The 18,732-nt window shown below is 44.7% G+C and overlaps 2 protein-coding genes across 9 annotated transcripts in view; one reads left to right on the top strand and one right to left on the bottom strand.

Annotated features, from left to right (window-relative positions):
• Nucleotides 1-5,663: 5,663 nt before the first annotated feature.
• TMEM60 (transmembrane protein 60) lies at nucleotides 5,664-13,993 on the bottom strand. 4 transcript variants are annotated; one of them, XM_075926666.1, is made up of 4 exons: nucleotides 13,854-13,993; nucleotides 10,688-10,803; nucleotides 7,317-7,447; nucleotides 5,664-6,318 (listed from the first exon to the last, which is right to left on the bottom strand). In XM_075926666.1, exon 4 carries the CDS (start codon nucleotides 6,270-6,272, stop codon nucleotides 5,868-5,870), a length of 405 nt encoding a protein of 134 aa, XP_075782781.1. In that variant the 5' UTR covers nucleotides 6,273-6,318; nucleotides 7,317-7,447; nucleotides 10,688-10,803; nucleotides 13,854-13,993; the 3' UTR covers nucleotides 5,664-5,867. The 4 variants fall into 4 exon arrangements, with proteins under 4 accessions (XP_075782781.1, XP_075782775.1, XP_075782770.1 ...); XM_075926660.1 differs by having other exon boundaries at nucleotides 10,688-10,746; nucleotides 13,854-13,992; XM_075926655.1 differs by lacking the exon at nucleotides 7,317-7,447.
• Nucleotides 13,994-14,022: 29 nt separating this feature from the next.
• PHTF2 (putative homeodomain transcription factor 2) overlaps nucleotides 14,023-18,732 on the top strand; it is a 133,111-nt gene continuing 128,401 nt past the window's right edge. The window contains exon 1 of one of the 5 annotated variants that reach the window (XM_006117154.4): nucleotides 14,023-14,161. The gene's annotated coding sequence lies outside the window, so the exon portion shown is untranslated. Of the gene's footprint in view, nucleotides 14,162-14,212; nucleotides 14,700-14,726; nucleotides 14,854-18,732 lie in introns of those variants that run through there. The other 4 variants (XM_075926646.1, XM_075926619.1, XM_075926638.1 and 1 more) reach the window with 4 other exon arrangements.

Here is an 18,732-nt window from a genome sequence, read left to right as displayed (position 1 = left end):
GTGGCGTAATGCTGACATTTATGGCACGTGGCAGAGTCCCTGGCAGAGCACGGACACCCACCCTGGACTTTAAAACAGGTTCGGGGTAAGGTGAAAGAGCTCCGTCAGGGATCCGTCCGGGCCAGAGAGTGCAGCTTGAACTCAGGGGCAGGACCCCACATCTGCCCCGTTACAGGAGCTCACCAAATCCTGGGAGGTGGGGAAACGTCTCCCACACTCATCATCGTGGATTCCGGCCTTGAGATCCAGTTGTTGCCCAGCCATGGAAGAGGCGGAGACCATCACCCTGTCCCTGGAGCTGGTGCCTGTCACCCAAGATATCTACCAGACCTTGTCAGACACCAGGGAGGGATGTGCAGGTGAGTGATACACACAGGATGGGGGAGGCTGGCACACAGGAGGTGGGGTGGGAGTGTCGCTTGGGCTGCTCAGCCTGGACATCATGCTGCAGTCAACACAAGTGGAACCATGTGCAGTGTTATTGTGTGGCACGTGGACACAGCAGGCAGTCCTTGAGCACAGGTGGGATCTAGCTTCCAGGCTTGGGGGAGGCCACACACACGTCCTGCCAAAGGGGGGGAGGTTAGCCACAAGGGCACAGGCATGACCCCAGACACACGGAGGAGTGTCGCACACAGCACTGGGGCATGCCTGCACGTGTGAGGCACCACCTGCTCCCATGGGCAGCGTTGCAAGCTGCAGGTATGTACAAAGACACCAGGGAGGGCCAGGCTGCTCCCGGCTCCTATGCCGCCCATGAGGGAATCCCACTGTGGCTGGACACTTCCCTTGTCTGCTTGTCCGGGGGCAGGGGGTTGGGAAGCGGGCAGCACGGTCCCCTGGGCATCATGGCTTGCTATGCAGGCCACACATGGCCTTGCTCCCGGGACATCCCCCTCCTCTGCCCTGAGGGCTGTTGGGCACTGCTCACAGAGCATGGTCTCAGGGACAGTGTCTGCATGGATGACTGATCTCCTCTCCCTCTTTGTGTTCTTCAAAGCTGGGCCTGAGGGCCGAGCCACACCACCAGAGCCTGGGGGACCAAAAAGGCGTGCCGGGGTCCAGGAACACCTCATGCACCAGCATGTCACCATCCTGTATTACATGCAGCAGACCCTGGTGCAAAAGGTCTGCAAGGACTCCAAGTGGTAGAACCATGCATGGGACCAGCTCATGCAGTGGTTTGATAACGTGTCATCATGTCATGCATGATGGCACAACCGCCTGCTGCCGCTGCTCCTGGCTTCCACCCTTCCCCTCCCCCCCTCCCCCACTATGTCCATTCCCCCTCTGCCCCCTCCCCAGGTGATGCCCATGGCTCATCCCCTTACCCCCCTGCCATCCCTGACCCCTCTCCAGCCCCCCTGTGGTCCCTGGACCCACACAACCCCAACGAGGTCCCCGCCCCCAAGGTGGCACATCTAGCTGGTCCTGACGCCACTCTGAGCCCCCCTCCTCTCCAGGTTATGAACCCACCTCCCCCTGCCCATCTCTTTGTAATGAAAGATAAATACAGAGTTCATTTTGTTGAAAACTAAACAGGTGTTTTTATTGAGAAAGGGAAGGGGCAAAGGGAGGGGACTCAGCCCTAGATCTAGTTGCCTTTAGTTTCTCTAAGACCTTGTTTTAAAATTAAAGATCACCTATCTTTGTAAGGTGATTGACTTGATATTTTGTAGAAAGACCTGAATTCTGGAACTAGGTGCCTCTATTAAGAGACAAAGTTGAAGCCAAAGACCCTATCATCTATAGGTTATAAATTATAAAGTATGCATACAGAGGAAAATCTTGGGAAGATTTAACTTCTGGAACTGCCAAAGAAGATATCTGAGATTTAAAAAGTGTTCTTGTGCCTGAACTAGAGTCTTTTTAAAGGTGAGATTGCAACAGAATGGCAGGAGATCTACTTTTCCCAATTCTGAGAATATCTTGGCACAAAGTTTGAAATTAGCAGCATTTGTGGATTCTACTGATCTGAAGATGGAATCAGCTAATTGTGGAAATGCTTCCCTATTGGATCTGCACTCTGTTCAGACATCTCCACAGAAGAGAATACTAACAGTTTCAAAACTTTTGTAAAGTTCTCCATAGATTCCATACAGATACATATTCAGAACATGCCCAGGCAGTGGAACTAACCAGTATCTCTTTAATCTTGGATCTGATAAAGGGAGCTGCTCCTGCTACTCTTTGAAGTGTAACTGCATTTGATAATAAAAATTAACACATGTGCATTTTCCAACTCCAAAATTATTTCCCACAGGCCGATAGCAATCCAGCAGTGCAGGTTTTGAGTTCATTTGGTACTCATTTCTCCACTGTCTATACAGCTGTCATTCTGATATCACTGTGTTGGAGGGCTGCGGTGAGCTTGGCGCTAGGAATGTGGCTTTTTGCATTAAAAAATTCTGAAGCCACTGTTCATCATCCTAAACCTACAGTATGATCCTACCAATCAGAGCTCATTTTTGGGCCCAGAAGGAGCATTCCACTATCTACAGATGCTCCATGATGGCTGCTACACAGCATGCAAACTGTCCTCAATGAAACTGTCATGTCCTTTATTGTTGTGGTACTTCCTAGAATCTGCAAATACAGGAGAATCATGGCATGTATTTGCAACATTCATGAGAATGGTGCAACACTCAGGGACTGGATGAAACTGAAAAGTTCTGCATGGGCTTGTGTAATTTTTGCAAAAATTATGGAATATGAATGTCATTATGGGATGGAGACAGTTGCATGCTGGAAACCAGAACCCTTGCTCAGAGATACCTGGGCAAGTCATTACTGTCTCACAAAACGTTGTAGAAATATTCCAAAATGCATTTCGCTGGACAGTAGTGCATGGCACACTGGGATACCTACCCAAGGTGAACCATCCTTTACATCAGCACAAATGCTCCTGGTATGCACAGTGCTGATATAAGCAGCCAGGTATACCCTAAGGCTACGTCTACACTGGCAGCTTCTTGCGCAAGAACTCTTTTGCGGAAGAGTTCTTTGCAAAAACTCTTCCAGAAGAGAGCGTCTATACTGGCATGTGCTTTCGCGCAAGAGCATCCATGCCAGTGTAGACGCTCTCTTGCACAAGAAAGCTCTGATGGCCATTTTAATCATAGAGCTTTCTTGTGCAAGAAATTCACGTTGGCTGTCTACACTGACCTCTTGTGCAAGAACAGTTGCGCAAGAGGGCTTATTCCTGAGCGAGCGCATCATAGTTCTTGTGCAAGAAGCCCTGATTTTATACAGTAGAACGTCAGTTTATTTGTGCAAGAACACTCGGCCAGTGTAGACAGGCAGCAAGTTTTTGCGCAAGAGCAGCCGCTTTGGCGCAAGATCGCGCCAGTGTAGACACAGCCTAATGCTATATAAACGTCAATGGCTATATGCCACTATAACTTGACTTAACCAAAGTTTGTAGCATATAGTTGTGGCATATAAGGCTATTTCTAATCCGCACGTTGAAGAGGTAAAGGAGAGAACTCACACATCAGGTAGAGTTCTGGCAAGGGGAATTTGGCGCCTTAGTGTAATACTCTCCGCCTAAATTGAACCTGGGACCACTGCAACTTAGTGTATGAACTATTAGCTAAGGCCATAGAGCAGACTTGTTATTCTGTGAGTGGGCTTGGTGGCACTAGATAGGAGAGTACATCACACACAGAAGGTACATGGATTACATACTTCCTCTAGCTGAGGAAGCATGTCCCAAGCTTCAGAGACTTTCCAACTGAAATCCCAGACAAGTCCCCACTTCTAACACCTGCAGGCGGAACGCAAGAGCTCTGGAGCTTAGTGTCTGAGCCTCTATGGCATGAACTAAAAGCCAGCTGCCTATGATCTGTGACCCATGCAAAAAGGGTCTGAAATAAGATTTTATGGAAATCTTAATTGCAGCCCTTCCTAATTTTTGAGTGCTTGACTTTGTACCTTTCTATGTTTTTAGTGTATTTTGTATTTAATTTTCTAAGTAAACAAACTGAAAAAAACAAATCCCATCATGAGGCATACTACTAAAAACTACATGGCTCAGCATCAGGGACTTATGTCCACCATACAAACCTCTGCCACTAGCGCAAGTAACAGATAGCAGTAAGAAGTTCTTATTTTCTAGGTCCAGGCTATGTGTAGAATGGCCTTCAGAGCTTTCTTGTGTTGAGTGTCCATGCAGTGTGGACACTCTCTTGCGCAAAAGCACATCGCTTTTGCGATGCACTTTGAGGTCTGGACGTGTTTTTGCGCAAGAAGTTTTTGCATAAGAACTCTTCCACAAAAGGTTTCTTGTGCAAAAACCCTGCAGTATAGACAAACCCTTGGTGGATCACCTCTCAGAGGATGACATTTTACCAGTAGTTATCTCAAACATTTGCTGACAAATAATGGTGAGAAATTTGGATCTTGGGTTCCATTCCAGGCAATGAGCAGCTTGATTTCTTTTACCTGTCTCCCCTAACTGATCAGGTATCTACCACACCACTGGCCTTTTGCCTCTGTTTCCTCAGTTTTATTCTTCACTCTTCAGGGTTTTTCTCCATTTCCTTGCACATTCCCAGTTCTCTCCCATTCCCTGTTTTTCTTCCCACTCAGTTGTCAGCCACATACTCCCTAAACCCATACACTAGCATTCCACATCCCCACTGGTTCCCTGGTTAATCTATCTCCCTAGGTGTCATATAATTTCAGCATCCTCATCACTCCTAACTCCTAGTTTGTCTCTCCTTCCCCCAGTTCCCTGCTAAGTTACAGACCTAGCCTCCTTAGCTAAACAGGCTGATTTTCACCACTCTAATTCCACAATTTTCTAGACTTGGGTCCCCTCTGCATGTGCATCACATAGCTTCCTCTATGCTGCTTTGGTGCCTGCAGGGAGGTCACTGTTAGCATAGAAGAGATAAGCTCCCATGCGTTATTTCCCATCCTGAGCCCTAGAGTAGCCATTAATGGGAAAGTTCACCCTTGTTGTCCTAGGCTTTGTGAGGCTGGTACATGAATATTTCAGACAGCATTAAGAACTGCGAGAGGACTGAGTGGGAACTGAATCTAAGTGTTTTAGCTTAAGCCTCTACTGAACATAGGAAATCCTCCCCCCCCCCGGCTTATAACTTACCCAGATTTGTGCAGATGGTCATGCAGAATGGAAAAAGGTATGGCTCTGACACAAATAATTCCCTCCCCTATTTCCAATTCCTTGCTCCAAAATCCAGGAGCGCAAGAATTTTTGAAAGAAAACCCCAGTCTCAGAAATGTCTGAACCATATTAGCCAAAATTAATTTAAAAAAAAATCATTAAGGCACCTACCCCTCAGAAAATTTCAGCCTTGAACTGTTAATACGGCATAGTTATACATTACAGAAAAACAGCATCTTCCATGAAGTGTCAGGCAATTTTAACAGGCAGAGCTATCAGTCCCATTTAATTACTTTTAGCTGTAATAAATGCTCCAAAAATTGCACACACTATAGAAAACTGTATTAGAACTATTGTAATTAGCTTCCTGGAACTGATAATACAGTGTGTAGTAGAAAACTAAATCCTCCTCCCAGAAATTAAACAGATTGCACTTTTAAGAATGGAATGTAGTTTTGTGAGGTGGTACAGCTTTACCCTAAAAATATATGAATACTGTTTAAAAAAAAAATTAAATCATGTTAGAAACGCATGAAGTCAAATCTCTTTTATTTACATCAGAATATTTGTGAAAGTTCTAAGGAACTGAAAAATTCACTTTAATCCCAGCCTATCTTAAATCAAAATTTCAAAGTGACATTTATTATTTGAAGTTTGTGTGTGAAGTTTAAGAGTGTACCAAGATAGGATGACTTAGTTATTTGATACTGGTCATTTGAAAAAGTTTTGTTACAATTTAGTCTCTTCGTGCACGGAAGATGTTATATCCAAGCTCAATTATTCCCCCAGCGAGCAAGGCCCATAATGGGATAAAGACATACACTAGTTTCATTTCAGTAAACTGTTCCAGTTTAGCACAAAGGACAAGGCAGAAAGCTAATTTAAGCAGCATTGCAATGAGGTACCAGGCCTTTTTCTTTATGTTTTGAGAACCATTGCGAGGGTCATAACCAGACTTGCATCGTCCAGCCATTTTTACAATTAGCATAACGAGAAGGATAGTATCAAATATCCAGACTGGAATAAATATAAGAAACCAGTTCCACGGTGCTTTCTCATCCAGTTTTAACACCAACATGATCAGGAAGAGTAATGTGAAAAGCCATGTAAGCAGCACTCTCTGCGCCAGGGACATTCTCATTTAAACAGCTTTGATAGGGAGTTTCCCCCCACGTGTCAGCAGCAATCTAAGACAAGAAAAAAAAGTAAAAAATGGCATATCAATACTTCTTGCAAGCCAATTATCCAAGCCCCCATGCTCTCACATTCCCAACAAAACACATTCTGGAGAGCAAATGCCACAATTTACAGTTAAACTATAGCAGTCTTAATGCTAACTTATCCTTAACTTTGGAATTCTCTGTGTAGCCTGTCTTTGTGAATCTCTCTAGACAGTGGTCTCTTCAAAGCAGAAACCCTATTTATTTGTTTGCACAAGGCTAAACACATTATCAATACTTTTTCCAGGACTATGACATACAAAAAGGTGTTGAGTTCCTTAGTTGTGGCCAAAGCAAAAATCGTATGCAAACTTCTCTAAAATGACAAAGAGTCCAGTTTGGCACTTTAAAGACTAACAGATGTATAGGGCATAAACTTTCATGAGTTACAGCTCATTTCATCAGATGCCTTACTTATGCCCTGATAAACGTGGTTAGTTTTTAAGGTGCCACTGGATTCGTTTTTGCTGAAACAGACTACCTCTCTGAAACATCCTGAAAATGAATGCTGCTTTTGAAGAGACGTTTTTATCATCAAAGGAGTAAAATGCAGAGTAAACACAAGATAGCAAAGACACTAACTTAACTGCAAACTGCTGCTCAGACTGAATAATTTAAGGGAAGCCAATAAAGGTTAAGGACTTTTTTTGTGATAATTTAATCCAACAGGCACCCAGAACATTGCAGTTAGTGTTGTCTCTAACATCAGTTGCATTACTGTAGTGTTTGAAGGGAAGTCAAAGACCAATGCCCACTGAACTGGATATGATATGAAAGCACAAATAGGTCCCAATTACCATATAAGTTTATTTTGCTCCTTATTCATAGCTCCAGTTAATTATTTTAACTTGCCATCACAAGAGCTGGAGTACTAAGGGAGCCTTGTATATGACCACCAACAATATTACAGACCTGATTTCAAAGCAAAAAAGAAAGTGTTTTCATGAATACCGAACCCCTCGTACCGACACCTTCAGATATATATTTCAGATCCATGGTCATACAGCTTTTTCTGCTTCCTTCAAGGGCAGCGGACTGGACTTGATCTCTTGAGGTCCCTTCCATTTCTAGTATTCTGATTCTCTCTTCAAACCCTCTGTCAGGTATGGATATTAAATTTAGATTAATCAACTAATCGAATAGCGGATGCAATCTGCATCCACTATTTGATTAGTTGATAAGTAGCAAGAGCCCTGCCAGCTCTCAAAGGCAGAAGCAACGCGGGGAGTATGGAGCCAGCAGAGGACACAAGCAGTCCCGTGGGCCCCGCACTCCTTGCTTTTGCAATGTTCAAGAACTGTCATGTAAGCCCTCTGGGGCTCTTGTACATTTCAAAAGCAGGGAGCACAGGGCTAGTGGAGGACTGCTTGAGTCCCCCGCTCGCCCCCTACTCCCGCTGTGCTTTTGCTTTTGAAATCTACAAGAGCCCTGCTCTTGCTACATTTCAAAGGTGGAAGCGCCACCAGTTCCCCACTGAGACCCTGCCTCCTCCCACAGACACTGTGCTGGGAGGACCCGGCTTTTAAACCAGCTCCTGCTGCCCCCTTACTGTCTCTCTCAGATAGAGGCATCAAGGGGGAGTGGGAAAGCAAATAGTCAAGCATATGCTTATTGGATAGTTATGGCTGACTAATCGCTAACATCCCTACTTTCGGGTGGTAATTTCTTGAAGTCAAACCTATGACATTGAGTCAGAAAAAGCTATTTTCATCAATTTGAATGTAGCGAACCACTGTTTACTGAAAATACGTCTCACGTACTCTGAGTCCAAATTTCCACAAAAAGGGATAAATGACACAAGCTGTTATCAAGGGATAAAACAAGAAGACTGACTAGCTGGTGAGGGTACTATCATGGAGATATGGTCTGGAAGTGCTAGTTTCATAAATGCACATCATCCAAGGCAATTACTTTGTGGATAACAGATTCAGCCATTATTGCCACTAACACTATAAGGGGAAGGATTGGCAATAAAATATTTAAAAAGAAATTCAAGAAACTGACCACTTGTGACAGAGAGCTAGGGGGCAATCACCCTGGCTAGAATTATCAAATTGTTATCAGATAAACAATGAGTCAACTACTGAGGAATTCTACTTTTGGTGAAATGGTATAGAAAGCTTCGGGGGGGGGGGGAAGAGGGGACATGAGCCGTCCATGGCTCTGGTGTGTGATGGTAATGTGGGGAGTGTCTTTCTCAGTCAGGGGCCACATCAGTGAGAGTTTGGGTTTTTGGGTTTTTTGCTTCTCACTTGTGTGGGCCCCCCCCCGCTGATTTTTCAGTGTATCTGTGGCTCATGACCCCCCAAAAAGTTCCCCACCCCTGCTTTAGAGGACACAGCTGGTGGTCATCCTTAGAGTTTGGTAGCTTTTTACCATGTGACAGGTTCTTCGAGCATCCTAAAAATGTAAACAATTATAATTGATGATTGCATATTAATATGGGAAAGAGAACTCAGCAAGGGACAGGAGGATAACAGGATGGTGTGTTGTCTCCCTGGAGCGAAAATTTGACATGCAACTGTATGACTGGACAGGATTCTGAAGTATTTGGCATGTCTCCAGTGCTGATGAAACCACATTAGAACCAATGACTCAGCATCACATGGAACTACACAGATTAAAAAAAAAAATCTTAGTTTTTGAAGAGCGCTGAAAAAGATAAACGACCAAGTGATAGTCTCTTAGATCTTTCTGTTCTGGTCCCATGAACAGAAGGCTGAAGGAGATAAATGGCTGTCTGCACTACCAGTGTGACACTGGATGTTTTGCAAAACAGTAGGCTGCATACCAGTGGGAGAGAGGATGCTACCAAAGAGATGGCCAGCTGCATATCACAGGCAGGAGTGGGATGGGAGCTAAAATTTGCAGCTGGAGACCAGCAGAAATCATATGGCGAGCATTAATCTAATAAAAAGGTGATAGTGGAAGAGGCAAATGTTGTATAAACACAAATTCAGCACATCCCAAAAACACTGAACAGATGTGGAAAAGCATATGAAGAGAAGAAATTGAATCATTTAACAATGTTAGAAATATGGGTAACAAACCAGAGGAATGGAAAATTCTCAGTGGATAGAAAATTATTTACTTTAATGAAACTGATGGGACAAATCACAGGTCTGGAATGTCAAAATTACTGCCTGTTTAGGAAGGATGGTGAAACCATTACCTATTTTCCTGTTATAGATCACTGTGCTAACTAAAAATCCAGGAGAGGGTAATGGGGAGATCTGTTACAGACCACCAAATCAAAACAGGAAAGTGTAAGAACAACCTAAATTACTCCTTTTATGCTTGTTTAATGTGTGGAAAAAATGTTTGTTTTGCAGGTCTTTAATTTGTGAGGCATGAAATGGGGGTCTTGTGAAGCTAATAGTAATACAAACACAAGACCTACTTTGGACCACACAGATACAGATTAGTTAATCACTGGACTGGAAGTTATCTAATGACCAATGATCTTGACTTGATTATATTCAATTCAGACAATGAGAACAGACCCAATTAATTTATATACTCAGGCTATGTCTAGACTGGCATGATTTTCCGGAAATGCTTTTAACGGAAAAGTTTTCCATTAAAAGCATTTGCAGAAAATCGCATCTAGATTGACAGGACGCTTATCCGCAAAAGCACTTTTTGCGGAAAAGCGTCCACGGCCAGTCTAAACCCGGTTTTCCGCAAAAAAGCCCCGATCGCCATTTTTGCAATCGGGGCTTTTTTGCGGAAAACAGTACTGTGCTGTTTACACTGGCCCTCTTGCGCAAATGATTTGCACAAGAGGGCTTTTGCCCGAATGGGAGCAGCATAGTATTTCTGCAAGAACACTGACGATCTTACATGAGTTCATCAGTGTTCTTGCGGAAATTCAAGTGGCCAGTGTAGACAGCTGGCAAGTTTTTCCGCAAAATCATCTGATTTTGCAGAAAAACTTGCCAGTCTAGACACAGCCTCAGTGTTTCAAAAGGGCTCCATTTCCCCCATTGAGAAATTATGAGCAAAATTTACTGGAAAGAAAAGGACAGAAAAGTGTGAACAAAAACTGGTAGTTTCATTATGTCCTTGAGATAAGCAATCCTTAACAAGAGAGGTATGAGCCAAAACTCTTAGATATACCAAATGGATAGGTTCCCTCCATAAAAATGGTGACCTAAAAAGAAGGGATTAGCTCATCCATCTCATCCTTTTCTTCCCTTCCCCAAACCATGTTAAACTATGGAAGAGGATTTTTTTCTTTAAATGTAAATCTCTACTAGAATTCTTTAGAGGTTTCCTCGCTGTATCTTGTAAATGGATAGATCGTTTACCCCAGCGAGACTAATGTCAAACTTACCAGATCCCAAGCGATTTTGTAGAAGCGGCTATCTCTGCTCCACCACTGGCCCTCAGCACCTGGCAGGATGGTTCCAAAGGAACTGTGTTATAAGGGAATGCCCTCTTGTAGGGACTCTGCCACAGAAAAAGGCAGAGTAGAAAATCAAGCATGGAAGATCCTTCCATATAGGGATGATCAAAAGAATGAAGAAAAAAAAAACCCTTGTCTGCTCTTTTAGGCTTCTTGAAGTCAAAATTTTGCATGCAAGTCATGTTTTAGCGGAAATACTGATGCATGGGTAGAATCTGAACATAGAATTCGGCAGGTAAGAAAAGGTTAATATGTTGATAATTCTTAAACTATGTAGTATATTAATGTTTTGGATTCTTAAAAACAGATTTTAAACAAACATGCTGTTCTACTCACCTTTAAAAGAACAAGGTATCCTAAAACAATGTTCCACTTCAAGGAACAACCTCATTCATGTAACACTGAACGTTAACAACGATTGACCTGACCAGTTTTCTTTTACTAGTTCAGTAGTTTTCATACTTTTGTACTGGCGGCCAGGAATTATTCAGATGCTGCCCAGCTGATTAGGAGAGTGCCCACAGCTAGGTATTTTGTTTCTACTGGTAGTGAACATTTGCTCCCGCCACAGTGCACATAAACATTTATTTTGCACATGGATGGAAAAAATCTGCACATAAATGGAAAAGTTTAGCAAGAACACTGATGGTGACCCTTCATTTAGCAACACTGTGTGAACCCTCCCACCCACCCACACATTTAGTATCATTATAAATGCTGGATGCAAAGCAGGTTTCCCGACCCATTTTAGAACTCCTGAAGAAATCCCTGGGCATTTTACGTTATGAATAACTTTACCCACATATCTATCTTACTATGCTAAAATGTTTTTTTCTCCTCACTTAAAAATAAACATTTATGTTTTTAGGGGAAAAAAATCTATGGTCATTCATTAGCTCCAAGTAATTATCCAGGTGGAAAGAAATGCCACCTTCTGCTGTGTTTTTGTATAGTATACAGTTGTTGTTCACTGCTCTCAGAAACAAGCTATTGTCAGTTGCCTTGTTTTTTGGGACTTTGAATAAAGGAATTTAACTGGTTTAGTCAGTGCTTTTACTCTCCCTAAACGCCATATTCCAAATTAGCTTAACTCTGAAGGTCAATAAACCCTTACTCTCTGGGCTTACGCACCCTACTTCATCAGTAAGTTATGCAACTTCAGCTATATGAATAACATATGTGTATGAATAAGTTCACATACTTAGATCTACTTACTACAGTGTTTTCACTGTGGTATGTCAACTACACACACTCTGCTGTCCACAGGAGAGAGACTGGTGTCTATACTAGACACAATAAATCAATCCCTGCTGGATCAATTGCTGCCTTAGAGATATAGACATAGCCAATGTTCCCTCTAATGACCAGGGCTCGACAAAGAGTGTAATCTACTCGCCACAGGCGAGTAGATTACGTCCCAGAAGAGCTGGCGCAGAGCGATCTGCGCATGTGCAGAATGATCTGCACATGCGCAGAGCGCAGAACTGCGCGGCTGGTGAGCGGGGCTTGTCGCAGCTCAGCGAGCCCTGCTAATGACCAATGATCTTGACTTGATTATATGTGTGGATTTTTTCCATCTATGTGCAGAATAATTTTATGTGCACTGAGACACGTGTGAATGTACACCACTGATAGAAACACAAAACCCAGCTGTGGGCATCCTGCTAATGAGCTGGGCAGCATTTTAATTTCTCTGGAGCAGCAGCACAAGCACACAGCTTACAGGGAATACTGGACATAGCTAATAGCAGTACTCAGGGTAGGGAATACCATCTCCCTGAATGATGCTGGTTATGCTGATGGACAAATATTTCTGTTGATGAATACATGAACAGTGAGGGTTATGTCAGTGTTTTTCCCCCACGCCCCTGTGACATAGCTATGCCACTACAAGTTTCATGTGTAGGCAAACCCTAAACCTAGAAGTGTTTCCTGCAGTTAGGCTGGGCCAATTAGAAGCATCAGTGATCTGGAATTCATAGCTGAATTTTGACATCATGAAAGCCTCAGCAGGATAGCAACTCAGGTTGCTGTGATCTGTTCCCCAACCAGGGTGACTACTTGGAGCAGGCAATAGCTGTATTCCTTTCTTCTGTGTCAGCAGGGTTCTGCCCTGACGGAAGGTGCTGGTGAGTCACTGATAGAGACTTCTCAAGTGCAAGTCAGGGGTGCCAAATCCGCATCAAAAATACAGAAATTGGGCTTGGTTGGGTTGCAGCTTGTGGGTGGACTAGTTTTTCGCTTGCAGATTATTTTGGCTTGTTGCTTCTTTTTAATTTGTGGTGCGTTCACAGGAAGCAGAGCAAGAGGGAGAGAGTCCAGGGCGCACAGCAGACCCACCAGAAGGCAGACTGCACGCGGGGGGTCAGGAGGGAGGAGAGGGGATCTAGTCACCCAGAGCGCTGGGGGGGGGGGGGGAAAAGGGGTGTCTTAGGCTGTGTCCAGACTCAGGGGTTTTTTCGAAAAAAGTAGCCTTTTTTCGAAAAAACTTCACCTGCGTCTAGACTACAGCCGCGTTCTTTCGAAATTAAATCGGAAGAACGCGGCTTTTCTTTCGACGGTGGTAAAACCTAATTCCACGAGGAAGAACGCCTTCTTTCGAAAGTGCTCTTGACAGCAAACAGGCTTTTTAGAAAGAGAGCATCCAGACTCACTGGGTGCTTTCTTTCGAAAAAGCGGCTTGCTTTTCCGAAATTCCGCGTGCAGTCTAGACGCGCTCTTTCGAAAGAGGCTTGCAGTCTAGACGTAGCCTTAGTGATCGGCTTGTTTTGACAGGCGAGTAGCTCGATGTTCAGCTGACTGTGAAGTGGACCCTGAACCTGCCAACCACCGACTCGCTCAGCGCCGCCGTAGCCGGGCCAGCAGGTCCCCGTGCAGCTACCGCTGCTCCCGACCCCTCGCGCAGCCGGGCTCCTACAGCCAAGCGGCCGCACCCTGCGGCGGGGCCCCACAGCGCCCGGCTTGTGCAGGCCCGCGCCAGGCATCCACTAAGGGTTCGGCCCCCGCAACAGCAGCTGGCCCCGCCCCCCCCGCTTGGGAACCCGCACCCGGGAGACGAGAAGCTGCTCATCCCGCCCCCACTCCTTGTACCTACCAGGCAGGCTCGGCCGCCCTGCGCAGCAGCCGCCTCACCCCGAGGCCAGAGCCGTCCTGCTCCCTTCGCAGGGTCTCGGCTCATGACGTCACTGCCCCCCACACGCGCTGCGAGGAGAGGCTCAGCCAGCAACCGGGACAGGGCCACAGAGGAGGGGACCCCTCATAGGGAAGAAAGAGGGAGGCAGACACGCAGACCATCTCCGCGGCGGGCCCATTGGCTAGCCCACCTCGAGCTGCAGGGACAGACTGATCCACGCCCATTGGGCAGCAGAGAAGCCCATCAAGTCCTCGCACCTCACCTATTAGGTAGGACAGCTGCCCATCAAATTGAGCCCCACCTTCGCTCCGTTGCCATTGGGTATAAGGGATGGCTAGCTCGCCCTTTTTTCCCCTTCTCCAATTCAGGGACAGGGACGTCAATCAGGGCATAGTCTCAAATCAGCGACTCCTATTGTGCCAGAGACGTCCCTCCCCACCCCCTTTCCCATTGGCTAAGGCATCCGCTCGTCAAATGAGGCGCTCGCCCCTCGCCATGCCGTCTAAAGGGCGGGAGGTCGGTTCGATTCTGATGGAAGATGGTTGTGATGACGTAGCTCCCTAGTTCCTTTTTTGGGCTAAGGCGGAGCATCGTCTGAAGCGCGGCCCTTTATTCCATCCCTCTGTCCCGGCCGCGCGCTGTCTCCGCCTCTCTGTCCTGGCCGCGCGCTGTTGCTGCCGCCGCGGCGCTGCCTGTTATCGAGCTCGCGCTTCCTCACAGCTGTTGCCTTTCGTTACCCCCAGCACAGCTGCTGTCGTGTGCGTCGCGCTCTGCTCGCTGCCGCCCCATCGCGGCGCCGGGTAACCGGTAAGGTTCGAACCCCCAACGGCTACCGGGCTGGGGGGTAGAGGAACAACCTCCTCCCAGACGGGCGGAGAGGGGCAGAGGAGTTTGCGCGCCCCGCGTGGTGCGGGGAGCTGGACTGGCTGTGGCTCCTCCGCATATTGGGGGGAGGGATAAGGTGATTGTCTATGGGGGGAAGGGGACTCAGGCTTTATTGGGGGGGGAGAGGATGAGCGGGTGGGTGGGAAGAGCTGTTTCCACAAACGGGGAAGGAATGAGGAGAGAAGGGGGGCAATGAGGGGGCTGGTAACCGCGGGAGGGGGCAGCAGGCGGCATGGGGAGGCGGAGCAATCGGGACTGGCAGCAGGCGGCATGAGGAGGGGGAGCAATCGGACTGACAGCTGGGGAGGGGACAATGAGGGGCTGGAGCTGTTGTCACTGGACCTTACTAGGCTGTAATGGGTGGGAGTAGCCTTTCGGTTAATAGGGTGTAGTCTTACATTTTTCAAGGGGCAGTTCCTTATTCATGGGTGCTATGTGAAAAGCCCAAAGTTAAGGCTGTAATGAATAACCTGCGTTTTTGGGGGAGAGGGTGAACTTGGTTCAGTAGCTGGAGCAGGTGATGGGAATCACATTTACTTGTTTGTTTCAAGGCCCTGTATCATACAATCTGTATTTTTCATCTAACCTGATTTCCTTTCATATTCTTTCTTTGCATTCATTTGCCTGTTTTTTGTTTTGTTTTGTTTTAAATCTCTGCTTTCTGTATCCTCTTTGCCCCAACACTGACAGCCCCTCTGTTCCAAGCAGTCCTTCTGCTTGAATCTCCCTCAGAAATTGTTAGCCAGGCCACCTCCTTTGCCACACTAAGAGTTCTCTCTCAAACGCCTTCTGATCCCTCTTTCCTATGAGATGGGGAATGGAAATGAGCTAAATGACAAATATGCCAAATTGTGTACCTGCCTTATTTTTGTTCTCTCCTTGCTGTTTTTCCATGACCCTCCCTCCCTTAATGAATTGTGTACATTTTTAGTCTGTGTGCTCTTTAGTCTCAAATTCTCAGAAGGGCAGCTGTGTTAGTCTGTAACTTTTAAAAATGAGTGGTACGTGGCACCATAGAGACTAACAAAACTATATATATGGTATCCTCGTGGGTAAACCCCACATCTTCAGATGAGATGCCTCAAGACTGTTTTCATTTGTTTTGTCAGGTGCCTAGTATACTTTTGGATGCTTGAAAAATTAATGCAGAGTTGAGATTTCTGGTTTTAGTCTAAACTCTGCCAGCATCTTGCTATGTGACCTTGAGTGAGTCACTTAACCTTTCTGGTCCTTCAATATCTATCTATACTATGACTTACCTCCAAAGAGCATTGTGAGTTTAGGTTGAATGTTTGTAAAGAGTTTTGAGGTCCTTTGATGAAAGATGGTTGAAACAAGTATGAAGTATTAGTGACATGCCAACACCTTTTTAGTATTGCACCTGAATGGTTTGGAATGTGTCCTGAGTCTTCTCCGGTTTGCTTTTTTGTTGATTCTAGAAAGAAGATGGCTATATCAATAGGAAATGTTCTACTTGAAACAATCTGTTAATCCCACTATGTGAAAAGACACCATTTTTAGTGGCATTTAATACAATTGCTAAATATAGGATATATTTTCATTATGTATTGCAGCTCATTAATGCTCTAAATCTGTTGGGGTTTTTTTGTTTTGTTTCCAGTGTATATATATGTGTCTGTTTGTGATGAGCTGTATATATTTAACTTTTCCTGCAGCTTTGGTGGGCTCCAGTGAACTGCCTTGTTTTGCTACTTACTCTACAGTTCATTGGAAAAGATTATCCTTTTTTCAACAAACTTATTTTTGTTTCTCAAGGGTGTTCAGGAACTCATGCATATGAGAGAGAAAACATTTATTTTAGTTTTTTAAAAGCGTTGGCTTATTTCTATAGCTCCTATATGGTGGTCTTAAACTCTTTTCAGAACTAAAATGGAAAACAGAGGCTACTATTCAGAAATGTTGTATTTGAAATCCTGATTCATTTTTTTTAAAAGGAATTTCCATGTAATTAGATTTTCTGTTCTATGTGTTTTTTGGTATTGACATAATTATTACTCTACTCTAAATATAAACATTACTACTGGTAAAATGTGAATTTGAGTCATCTGAGTGAGATCTTTGAATTCATAAAAGACTTATTCAGTGTGGATTTGTAGGAAAAATTAATTGTACTGTACAGATGTCTCGAAAAAGTTATTCCAGTGATGTAACGTTATGAGCTAGTTCTATTTTAGGAAAAAGCTCAGTTCTACAATAGTTGAAATTGGTTTAATAACTACACAAATGCATAGGGAAACAAGGAAATATTAATGATATTGGGCATGGATATATAGCGTAGTTGAATTAAGAGGCCTCATTGTTCATTTTGGTGGAGCAATAGTTTATTCCCACACACATAGCAGGGTGGAGTAGCTTTTGGAGACACACAATGCTGTTCCTGTACTAACTGGCAGGGGTCACTGGAAAGCAACAGTCATTCCTTCTTTCTTCATTCCTGAGAGTTAAATGTATTCTAAATAGGTTTGGAAGAATTATTTTTGTCAGTAAACGTTGGTAAACTATGACTTCACCTCCCATACAGACTAACTAAAAATATATCCATGTATAATACACATAGGTAAAATAGGTAAAATGCTACATAACATTACAGTTTGAACGGCTCTAGTTTGGCGCTCTTTCGTCTGGCAGCATCTGTGGTCTGGCATGATTATAGTTGTCCACTTATCCTGGATATGGTCAAGTTACCAGCAGTCCCATAAAGTTTGTTTATAGCCACCAGTCCAGACTCTTAGTGTTCTGTGCTGCTGCTAAGCTCTAATTTACCCCTAATTGTAAAGTACTCCAGCTGAGGCCTAACTAGTGCAGAGTAGAGCGGCAGAATGACTTACAACACACCTGTTGATACAACCTAGAATCATATTTGCTTTTTTTGCAACAGCATCACACTGTTGACTCATATTCAACTTGTGGTCCACTATGACCCCTAGATCCCTTTCCGCCATGCTTCTTCCTAGACAGTCGCTTCCCATCTTGTATGTATGGAACTGATTGTTCCTTCCTAAGTGGAGCACTTTGCATTTCTCTTTATTAAACCTCATCCTGTTTACCTCTGACCATTTCTCTAACTTGCTAAGGTCATTTTGAATTGTGTCCCTATCCTCCAAAGAAGTTGCAACCTCACCCAGTTTGGTATCATCTGCAAACTTAATAAGCGTACTCTCTATCCCAATATCTACATCGTTGATGAAGATATTGAACAGTACGGGTCCCAAAACAGACCCTTGCGGAACTCCACTTGTTATCCCTTTCCAGCAGGATTTAGCACCGTTAACAACAACTCTCTGACTACGGTTATCCAGCCACTTATGCACCCACCTTATCGTGGCCCTATCTAAGTTATATTTGCCTAGTTTATCAATAAGAATATCCTGCGAGACCGTATCAAATGCCTTACTAAAGTCTAGGGATATGACATCCAAACATTTTTATGTTTAAAAGCGTTTAATACAGTAACCATATAGCTGCTAAAAAATCTTACACACACACACTGTCTCTGTCTCTGTCTCTGTCTCTGTCTCTGTCTCTGTCTCTGTCTCTGTCTCTGTCTCTGTCTCTGTCTCTGTCTCTGGGGGCTCTACAATAAATAGTTTAATGAAGCCTCTCCAGGAGTGGGGCTGCCAGCCCTTGCCCACCTGGTTCCCAGGGAGGAGGCTTCACTGCCCTGCCATGGTGAAAACGCCTCCCCAGGAGGCTGGATTTAACAGATATCATTAAGTTGTAGGTGTAATCTTGTCTGTTAAATGGCTAGTTGATTAAACCCTAAAATCCCTAATCTGCAGAAGAGGAAGTGCTCTGTTTGTAGTCCTGTGAGTACCTAGAGCATGTCTGCTTGGTGCTCCATAACGTTCATGAGCTGCTCCGTGGCTTTGTTCTGATGTTGTTCTCCTTTCGGTCCCTCTTCTTGTCTTTCTGCTTTCAGTTGTTCTTCTGCTGC

This window comes from Pelodiscus sinensis, chromosome 1, assembly GCF_049634645.1.
Source record: "Pelodiscus sinensis isolate JC-2024 chromosome 1, ASM4963464v1, whole genome shotgun sequence".
NCBI lineage: Eukaryota > Metazoa > Chordata > Testudines > Trionychidae > Pelodiscus > Pelodiscus sinensis.
The sequence above is the reverse complement of the archived record's forward strand: the minus strand, read 5'-3'. Positions and strand labels throughout refer to the sequence as shown.